The sequence below is a fragment of the Micromys minutus genome (assembly GCF_963924665.1).
Source record: "Micromys minutus genome assembly, chromosome: 11".
Classification (NCBI taxonomy): Eukaryota; Metazoa; Chordata; class Mammalia; order Rodentia; family Muridae; genus Micromys; species Micromys minutus.
This window is the reverse complement of record NC_137980.1, coordinates 21,692,268-21,702,652: the sequence shown is the minus strand read 5'-3', so window position 1 is coordinate 21,702,652 and position 10,385 is coordinate 21,692,268. Positions and strand designations below refer to the sequence as shown.

General features: G+C 42.4%; 1 protein-coding gene across 1 annotated transcript; it reads left to right on the top strand.

The window, feature by feature from the left end:
* On the top strand, positions 1–10,385 carry CENPH (centromere protein H; the record flags this gene model as incomplete). Its single annotated transcript, XM_080925109.1, has 9 exons — positions 1–113; positions 2,219–2,274; positions 3,302–3,350; positions 3,710–3,784; positions 4,404–4,460; positions 6,901–6,964; positions 7,532–7,583; positions 8,503–8,666; positions 10,154–10,385. The coding sequence occupies 9 exons, from the start codon at positions 1–3 to the stop codon at positions 10,244–10,246; spliced, it is 723 nt and encodes a 240-aa protein (XP_080781235.1). The 3' UTR covers positions 10,247–10,385.

The following is a 10,385-nucleotide window of genomic DNA, read 5'->3' as shown; positions in this document are numbered from 1 at the left end:
ATGGAGTCGCCGCTGGAGAGGCCCTCGGCCGGGGCTGAAGCCTGCGGAAAGGAGCGGCGACTGTCGCAGGCCTTGGAAGAGCGCGTCGAGGACCGCATCAGCCTGCTGCTCAGGTGCTCCCGGCGGGCATCCGCCCTCACTCGGGAGGCCCAGGGTTCAAATCAGTCTCCCTGGCTGACTCTTAGGGCTCCAAGCCTTGTGGTGCCATCAGTTTAACCGCTTTAGGTCCGTCAGTGGAGACGAGAGTCGTAAAGGATGCCCTCCGCGCAGAGAAGCTAGTGGGTCTAGGTGGGACATTTTGAGAAAGTGAGTAGCGCAGTGCCACCTAGCCAGGCTTGCGACCCTCCATCCTGTCTTGCAGCTGGTCCCGGCTGGCTGGGCATTACAGCCAAGCCAAGTTACAGGAGGGAAGGGGAGCACAACCCACCTTTAGGACTAAGATCCTTTACTGTCCAGAAGCTTCGTTTGTTTATCGTTCTACGACGATGCTCTCAAAAGTCAGCAATTATTAGGGGAAAATTGGTGTCAAGGAACTTTAGACTAAGGCCTGCAAACCTGCCCTACTGCTAAGAAAAACAGCGTCTGGTGTATGCGTAGCAAGTGTCACATGCCTCAGCTACAGCGTAGTTTTTCTGTATTTAAATAGGGATAGGCGCCAAAAGGTATTTCATAATACATGGAATCTAAATGTTAGTGTTCATAAAGTTTATTGGACTCAGTTTTCTGCTACAGGGGCAGAGTTAAATCGTTAGACTATAAGACTCCCAAATCCTAAATTATTTGCTCTCTAGTTCTTTGCACAAAAAACAAAACAGGTTGTGTGTGTGTGTGTGTGTGTTTGAAGATCTTTAAAATTCTTAACAGAGACATATTTTGAGTTTTTGAGACAGGATCTTGTGTAACACTGTCAGGTGATAATTATCTATGCCAGGTTAACCTTGAACTTGTAGCAGTCCTCTGGCTTTTGCCCTCAGGGTGCTAGAATCATAGTCACAAAGGACCGTGCACAGACGTGTCTATCTATAAACAGGACAACTTCATCCTGTTCCAGCCTAAGAACTAGGTTTTGAGTGTATCAATACTCTCAATTCTCCCGGGCTCTAATAGCTTGTCAGTGATGGGGATTTTTTTTTTTTTTTTTTTTTTTTTTTTTTTTTTTTTTGGCAGTAGTGATGATTGAATCTAGGGCTGAGGCATCTTAGGCAAGCACTCGAAGACTGGGGGCTTTTTGACACAGCATCTAACAGCCCTTCTTGACTTTTTATTTTGATGAGCTACCAAGGCTGGTTTTGAACTTACTGTGAAGTACTGGCAGGCGTTCACTGACCTTCCTATCCTCCTGTCTCAGCCTTCCCAGTGAGCAGGATGGCTAGCCGGAGCCTATTGTTAAATCGTTGTTTGCATTTGGAATTAAAGAGCTCGGTAGCCAGACAGTGGTGGTACATCCTTAATCCCAGCGCAGCGCTGAAGAGGCAGAGGCAGAAGGATCTCTGAGTTGATCAACAGAATCAACTAACCTGGACCCTTGGTGGCTCCTGGAGACTGAGTCACCAACCAGATGTAAAGCCCAGACTGGACCTGGGCTTCCCTGCACATATATATGTAGCAGATAAGTGTCTTGGTCTTCACACGGGTCTCCCAAACAAGTGAAGCAGGGGCTGTTTCTGAGCCTGTTGCCTACCCACCAGGACTACATAGTGAAACCCTATCTTGAAAAATAAATAAAAGAACTTGATGTAGTATATATTAATTATTTAGCTGTTATCTTTTTGTTTTTTTTGTACTTACTGAAATTTTATATATATATATATGTATTTTTGGAGCTGGTTAGGAGAGGTGCATGCCTTTAACCCCAGCACCCAGGAGGCAAGGGTAGAAGGATATCTTTTAGTTTAAGGCCAGCCTGATCTACAGAGTGAGTTCCAGACCAGCCAGGGCTACACAGAGAAATCCTGTCTCAGTATTTTCATTATTCTTGGGGGGGGGGGTCGGTGGGAGCACATTTGAGTGTGTACCTATGTACATGCAAGGGGTATGCCCTTGGAGGCCAGAGGTGACAAATTCCTTCTGGAGCTGAGTTACAGATGATAGTAAACAGCTTGGTTTTGGTGCTGGGAAGCTAAATGAGAAGACTTTGAAGAGGTTTTATTTATTGCATGGTGACTGTAACTACCATCCGTGAATACTTTTCCTGTCTGCCCTCCTTCTCCATCCTCAGGCTGAGAGCACAGACAAAACAACAGCTCTTAGAATATAAGTCCATGATCGACGCACGTAAGTCACTCCGTTGTCAGATGTGCATCATGAGTTTGCTGATGAGTACCGTTTGTTTTAAATGCCATTTATTTATTTTTTACTCTATGTGTATGTGTTTTGCCTGCTGTAAGCCTGTCCAGGAACTGGAGTTACAGAGATTATAAACTATCACCTGGGTGCTCCCTACAACTGCTAACGGCTGAACAGCTGCAAAATGAATGGTTGTCTTAGTTAGGGTTTTACTGCTGTGAACAGACGCCATGACCAAAGCAACTCTTATATGGACAGCATTTAGTTGGGACTGACTTATAGGTTTAGAGGTACAGTCCATCATCATTAAGATGGGAGCATGGCAGCAGCATCCAGGCAGGCATGGTGCAGACAGAGCTCAGAGTTCTACATCTTCAACTGAAGGTTGCTAGTGGAAGACTTCTAGGCAGCTAGGGTGAGGGTCTTATAACCCACACCCATAGTAACACACCTATTCAGTGGGACCACACCTTCTAATAGTGCCATTTCCTTGGCCGAGCATATACAGACCATCACAGCGGTATCCTTGGGAAAGAAAATCAGCTTTACAAGAAGTGCTTTTTCTCATGCATGGGGACTCATGCCTTTAAATTCCAGCACTCAAGAGGTAGAGAGAGTTCTGTCTCCATTAAGATTGAGGCCAGCCTGATTTCCACATTAAGCTTCAAGCTAGCCAGAGCTACACAATGAGACCCCATCTGGAGGGAAAAAAAAAGACAAGTTGTTTGTGTGCATTCTGTGTAGCAAAACAGGTAGACAAAGAGGCATGCAAGATAATTATGAAGTGTGGTAGGGTGGCAACAAGATTGCTCAGCCGGTTCAGGTGAGTGTCTACAAGCCTGATGCCCTGAGTTCAGTGCCTAGAACCCACTGACTCTAGAGGAGACAACTGGCCTGACACGTTGTCCTGTGGCTGCCACAGGTGCTTCCTGGTATACACACATACACACACACACACACACTAAATATTTAATGAAAGTGTTACTGACTTAAAAAAGTTTTTTTTTACTTATAGATGAAGAAAAAACTCCGGAACAGATCATGCAAGAAAGACAAATTGAAGTGTATGTCATATTTCAATCTTTTATTGCTGGCTTTTACTAAGATTTAATCATTTGATCCCTGTTATTTCTTTTCCTTTATGATTCTAAATAAGTAAGTCAGACCTAAGTTGGGAGCTTGGTGATTTGCAGTGGAGAATTTGGCACTAGGGGGTGGTTGCTTCTCTGCTGTGTGGTACGCCTTACATGCTTAGGGAAGAAGCCCAGCTCAGCCCACCAGCTGTGTAGACAGACTCCTGTGTGGTGGGCTGTGCTTTTCTTCTGTTCAAATAAAGGTGTTGAACCTTCTCCCAAGGGTTACTTTGTACACACTTCAGTAAAGGCTTTAACATTGCTGAAATTTGTCCATGTTTCTTTAATAGTAAAATTGAAGACCTGGAGAATGAAATTGAAGATGTAAAAAGTAATTTTGAAATGAAAAGTCTTGCCCTGAGCCGGTAATTCTTACTTTACTACTAATTATAAGAATTAGGGGATAGATGCAAACCTGAGCAATGGGGAAGGTTGGGGGCAGATGGTTGAAACTAAGCTAGATTAAGTGATAATTAGAAGTAAAGCATAGTGACAAAAGCCTAGGACCCCAGCACTCAAGAGGCTGAGGCCAGAGGACCACGAGTTCAAAGCCAGCCTTAGCCACAGCCTCTTCCCTTGTCGTTCTTTCTTATTTTCTTGTTTACTTCAGAGTGTTTCCTGGGATTGGAGTGATCTCAGTGATTAAGAACATATACCACTGTTGCAGAGGAACTGAGTTCAAGTCCCAGCCTGGCAGCTCAGTACTTCCTGCAACTTCAGCTCCAATGGCTCTTATGTCCTTTTGTCCTTACTCGTATGCTGACATATACTTGCATATATAAATAATAACAAAGAAAAAATATTTTTTAAAAAGTGTTTCTCAAACCATGTTTTTAAAAATGTTGTTTTGTATGTATCTGAAGGGAAATGACTCTTGTTCTACACAGAAAACATTTTAATGCTTTATAATTGTTACTCGTTCTGTATAATACGAGCTTTTTCCTGTAAGGTGCCATTTTCTTTTTGTTATTTTTCTTTCTTTAGGATGAAACTTTCAGCTGCACTTCAAAAGAACATGGAGAACATGGGCCCTGAGAGTAGGTATGACATTTTTTCTCTTCAATTTGAAAAAATAGGAACAATAAGGGAAATATGCAAACTGATTTTTAGAGTGCAACTCCTTTAAAGCATGTGCATGGCCCAGGGATGGTGGCGCACGCCTTTAATCCCAGTGCCGGGAGGCAGAGGTAGGCAGATCTCAGTAAGTGTGAAGTGAGTTCCAGGGCAGTTAGGGTTGTGTAGAAAGAAACACTGTCTCAAAAACACGTTAAATAAAAGTGTGTGTAGATCAGGTAGATCAGAGGACAGCTTGAAGGAGTCCTTTTTATCCTGCCATACTGGCCCTGGGAATTGAGCTCGGATGCTCCAGTTTTTCATTGGTAGAAGTGAGCTTGTTTTACCTGCATGGGCTACAGAGTGAGTTCAAGGATGGCCTAAACCACTTCATAAGAGCCTATGTCTAAATGTTAAAAGTTTTTTTTTAACAAAAAGAAAGGTCTGGGATGTAGCTGTAACTCAGTGCTAGATGTCTTAGTTCACATGTATGATAGAGCGTGTGAGATGCATGACATGTGAGGTCAGTCCCGGTATGAAAAAGGTGGGTGGGAATCAAGAGGGAAGGAAAGCAGGTGCTGGTCCCATTTAAAGACTGTATAAAAAATGCGCTGGAAATTATGAGTCTTACCTCAGGTCACACCCCTGATCTCTTTTCCCAAAACTCTAAAAATCTTGTGATGTATTATACCTCCCATGAGCACCAGGCAAGTTCTGAGGTAGATCTGAGCACCTCTCCCATCTTGGTGCCTTCATTCAGGCTGATTTGTAGTCTCTTGATATTCCTCCTCAGATTACAGATTCTAAACTCCAAGGTTCTTAGGTCAGGTGTGGTGGTACATACCTTCATCTCTAGGGAGGCTGAGGCAGGATCTCTGACTTTAAGGCTCTCCCTCCATTTGGGAAACCCTGTCTCAAAAAAATAAAAGCAAACATTTTTAAGCATGTTTTTGTTTTGTGTAGATGTGGGTGGGTATTTTCAGGGGTAATTTCTCTACCCTGTTTGGGTCATTAGGCAGGGCAGCAGCACCTTTACTTACTCAGCCTTCTCAGAAAACCTTCAAGCAGGAGCTGGAGAAGTGGCTAAGTGGTTAAAAGCACTGACTGCTCTTCCTGAGGTCCTGAGTTCAAATCCCAGCAACCACATGGTGGATCACAACCAGATGCCGTCTTCTGGTGTGTCTGAAAACAGCTACAGTATACTTATATATAATAAATAAATAAGTCTTCAAAACCCTCAAGGAGTTTTATGGTGAGCCTGTAGAGATGGCTCAACAGTTAAGATGACTGCTGTTCTTCCATAAGATCCAGGTTCAATTCCCAGCACTCACCTGGTTGCTTACAACTATCTGTAGCACCTATTTCAGGGGATCTGATGTTCTTTTCTGGCCTCTATACACATTTGATGCATGCAGGTAAAACACCCATAAAAATAAAGTATTTTTTTAGATAGAGTTTTATGTTAAAGGAGCAAAGTTCACTTATACATACTAGACTCACTGCACATATAGCCCTCAGAGAAAGAATACACATACTAGACTCACTGCACATAAAGCCCTCCAGAGAACAGAAACTTCAAATAGGTCAAGCAGTGTCTGTGACATGTTTTGAAGTTTACAAGTATTAAAATAATTTGAATGGAATCATCACTAGTGTGAACACCTCCAGCTCCTGGGGTGGCAGTGCCTTCCATTCCTACATAAGCAAGCCAAAGCCCAGCATAAACAGTAAAACAAATCACTTAAGTAATCCCTGGCTCTAGAAAAGCATTGAGCTTCTGGAGTCTGCTGTGACCAAGTAGCCTGCTGACATCAAGTTAGTACATTTTTGGCTGAATTTTTGATTGGTTGGTTTTTTTGTTTTTTGTTTTTTTTTTTTTTTTTTTTTTTTTTTTGTTTTGTTTTGTTTTGTTTTGTTTGTTTTTGTTTTTTTTTTTTTTTTTTTTTTTTTGAGACAGGGTCTTTCCATGTAGCCTGGGATGGCCTTGAACTAATTATGTGGTACAGGGTGGTTTCAAACTCAAAATCCTCCTGCCTCGCCTTCCTGAGAGGAATTCGTGACTTGTGCCACCATGCCCAGCTTGTGCAGTCAGGGATTAAACTAGAGCATGATTCTAGGCAGACACTCTGCCAACTAAGCGATATTCCCAGCCCCCAAGGTTTATTGGGGTTTTTCTAATACTTAACACTTATGGGCGTTCATGGGTATGTATGCTTGTCTACTGCGTGTGCATGAAGTGCATGTAGAGGCCAGAAAAGAACATCATCCCTGGAACTGGAGTTACAACTCCACTGTTGTGAGCTATCATTTGGGTGCTAGGTCCTCTGCAAGAACAGTAAGTACTCCTAACCACTGAGCTATCTCTTGAGTCTCAAGATTTATTATTTTTAGTTGAAGTACACAGGTTATATCTTTGTTTCCTTTGCAGTGTGCTCACTGATAACATGAAGCACATATTAAAGCTACAAAAGTTAGTAATGAAGTCACAAGAGGTAAGCTGACACATCGGCTGCTTATGTGATCTTGCTGTCATCTTGCCAGAAACTCTTGCACAGGATTGAGGTGTCTGGTGGGACTGGGTGACTGCTGATTGATCTCCTAAATTGCCTTATCATAGTCCTTATTTTTTACTGAGGTTACAAATTACCAACAATTTAAGTGACTGTCTCCTTCCTTTGGCTCCGTGGAAACAGAGGAATTAAAAAGCCGGGTGTTGCTGCAAGCATGCACCTGTGGTCCTAGCACTTCAGAGATAGAGGTGGGGAACCCGGAGTTTAGTCATTCTTGGTTCCAAAGTAAGTTAAGGCTAGCTTCAGCTATTTAAGATACATCTTAACAAGCTAGCAGGATGTGGTGGAACATGCCTTTTTGCCTTTAATCTCAGCATGCAGAGTTTATGGCCAGCTCCATAGTAGACTTTTTAAACTAAAAACCACACAAACAAAAACAAAGGTAAGGGAAATTAGAGCCTAAGAAAATTTGACTATGTGAAACTCAGTGATGTAAATATTATAAATTTACCATTGAGGGACATGCTTTAATCTGCATTTTAATAACAGGAGTCTAGAGAACTGGAGAAAAAGCTGCTTGATGTCAGAAAGAAGAGACTACGTATGTAGAATATGTTTATGTTTGTCTTACAATTGTGTGTGTGTGCGCGTGCATGCACAGGCACATGCACGCACACACACAGTACCACCCTATCCCCAACCCTCAGATCCCTAAAACAGTCGCTACAGATAAGGCAGGAATTTACGTTCAGTAGTGTGGAGGCCATGGGCTTACTCTAGACTGTGATTAAATGCACAGGTTGTCTCATTTGTTACAGACTGGAGTTCTCACAGATTTACTGAATCAAGGATTCTAGATAAATCATTTCACGTGTAGATCATGAAAACTGTGGGATCCATACTGCCCTTTATATCTGTGTGGGAAAACAGATACCTAATAATAAAGATAATTGGGTTAGAAAAGCAGGTGTCATGCCAGGAAGTGGTGACGCACACCTTTGACCCCAGAACTCAGGAGACAGGGGCAGGCAGATGTCCTAGTTCAAGGCCAACCTGGTTTACAGAGCAAGTGCCAGGAAAACCAGGGCTACACAAAGGAAACAAGAAGAAAAGCGTGTATCCTTCAAGGGATATTCTTCCAGTGACTATAAAACTGAAAGTGGCTAAACATAAAAACCAAGGCTTGGGGATATAACTCAGTAGAGTAGCCAACATGCAAGAAGCTGTAAGTTTGGTCTGGGCATCCTGGCACACACATGTAATCCCAACACTTGAAAGAGAGACAGGAGGATCAGGAATTTTTTTTAATGTATATGATTGCCTTGCTATATGTATACCTGCGGGCCAGAAGAGGGCATTGGATCTCATTATAGATAGTCATGAGCCATCATGTGGGTGCTGGGAATTGAACTTAGGACCTCTGGAATAGCAGTCAATGTGTGTGTGTGTGTGTGTGTGTGTGTGTGTGTGTGTGTGTGTGTATGTGTGTGTGTGTGTTTGTGTTGTTTTTAACCTAACAGAACTAAAACAAGCTTCAAGAAGTAAACTTTTAGAGATACAAACAGAGAAGAACAAACAGAAAGAGAATGTGGACAAGATGGAGAATTCTGAAATGATAAAGACCATGAAAAAAAATCTACAAATGGAGATAAAGATCACTACAGTTATTCAGCATGCATTCCAGGTAACATTTTTATAAATTAAGAACAGAAGTTACTGGACATGATAGTACATAATTGGAACACTTGGGAGAGAAAGGCAGAGGATCAGGAGTTTAAGGCTAGCCTGGGCTACATTAGACCCTACCTCAGTAAAACAGAAACAGGAAGGAGAGTTGCTTTGTTGATTAGGAGCACTGGTACTCCTCCAGAGGACCCGGGTTCAATTCTCAGTACCTATATTGCAGCTCACAGCTATGCATGTAACTAGTCCCAGGAGATCTAATCTCTTCTGGCTTCCCATGGCAATAGGCCTGGTGAGCAGAAGGCATGTAAATTAAAAAGAAAAACAAACAAGAAAACATAAAATTAAATAATTTAAAAAAGACAAAAAACAATCAAAAAAAGTCCATCCGCCCCCCCAGGCTTTCTCTGTATAGCCCAGGCTGTACAGAGATCTGCCTGCCTGACTGCTGTGATTAAAGGTATGTGCACCACCACCAGCAAGTGTCCTTCTATAGGCCAACATTTTTAATATTTTTGTACATAACAGCATAATACATATTCTCTAAAGTTTATCTAAATATTATTGAAGTAAGTAATTTACTATCATTTAGCCACATTTATCAGAACATGACCAAAATTTTCATTAATCATGATCCTAATGATTTTATCATCCACTCATTGTCTGTCACAGAAAATCTTTCCACTGTTTCAGAGGCTTAAACTTTGATGAACTAAATTCTTCTATTCATCTCTTTTGAAAATAAACATTGGCTCAGCGGTTAGGACCTCTGATTGGTCTTCTAGAGGGCCCAAGTTCAATTCTCAGCACCAGCTAGAGGCTTACACTGTAACTCCAGTTTAGGGGAACCCAGCACCCTCATATAGACTTACATGTGGGCAAAACACCAATGAGCATGAAATTACAAAAAGAAAACATTAGTTATAGTTAAGTTACTGCTTCACCACAGAGGGATGAGTGTGCAAAGAAACATTGCAAAGCTAGTCCTGACCTCAGGCAGCAGCACTTTCCTGTAGTCTGGGTAGCAGCACAAGTATTCTTAGAACCTACAGGTGAAGGCTGGAAACTTCATTCAGCATTATAGGAAGCAAGGCTGCCGCCCTGTTGATAGTGGGAAGCTGAGAATGGAGCACACTTTGTCCTGGTGCTCACAGTGCTGCAGACTGGTAGGTGCTCAGTACACATCAGAGGCTGTCAGTGCGAGCACGCTGGGTTCATAGCTCAGTCGGTAGTATTCATGTGACAGGCACAAGACCGTGAGCCCCAGCACACGTGTACTGTACAGGACGGCAGGTCCTTGTAACCCTAGCACTGGAGTAAGTGAAGGCAAGGAAAGTCTGAAGTTCAAGGTTCTCCTCAGCTGCAGAATTGATGCACAGCAAGTTCAGGGCCAACCTAGGCTACATGAAATTGTCTAGGAAAAAAATCAGAAAAGGATTTGCTAAAATCTTGTTAAATTAAGTACTTAGAATTTTTTTTTAATTACAGGGCCTTATTTTGGGGAGTAAAATCAACTGGGCAGAGGATCCTGCCCTCAGAGAGACTGTGCTACAGCTGGAGAAGAACCTCACCACACTGTAATTAGAATCCTACCTTGGCACTTTAAAGTTGGGTTTGTGCCCAAACTGTCGTTTAAATAGGAGAGGCCATGGGAAGTGTAAATAGTGGTTTTGGAACCATTTTTGCTGCTTTAATTTGGGGATTTTGAGTTGGTGATATG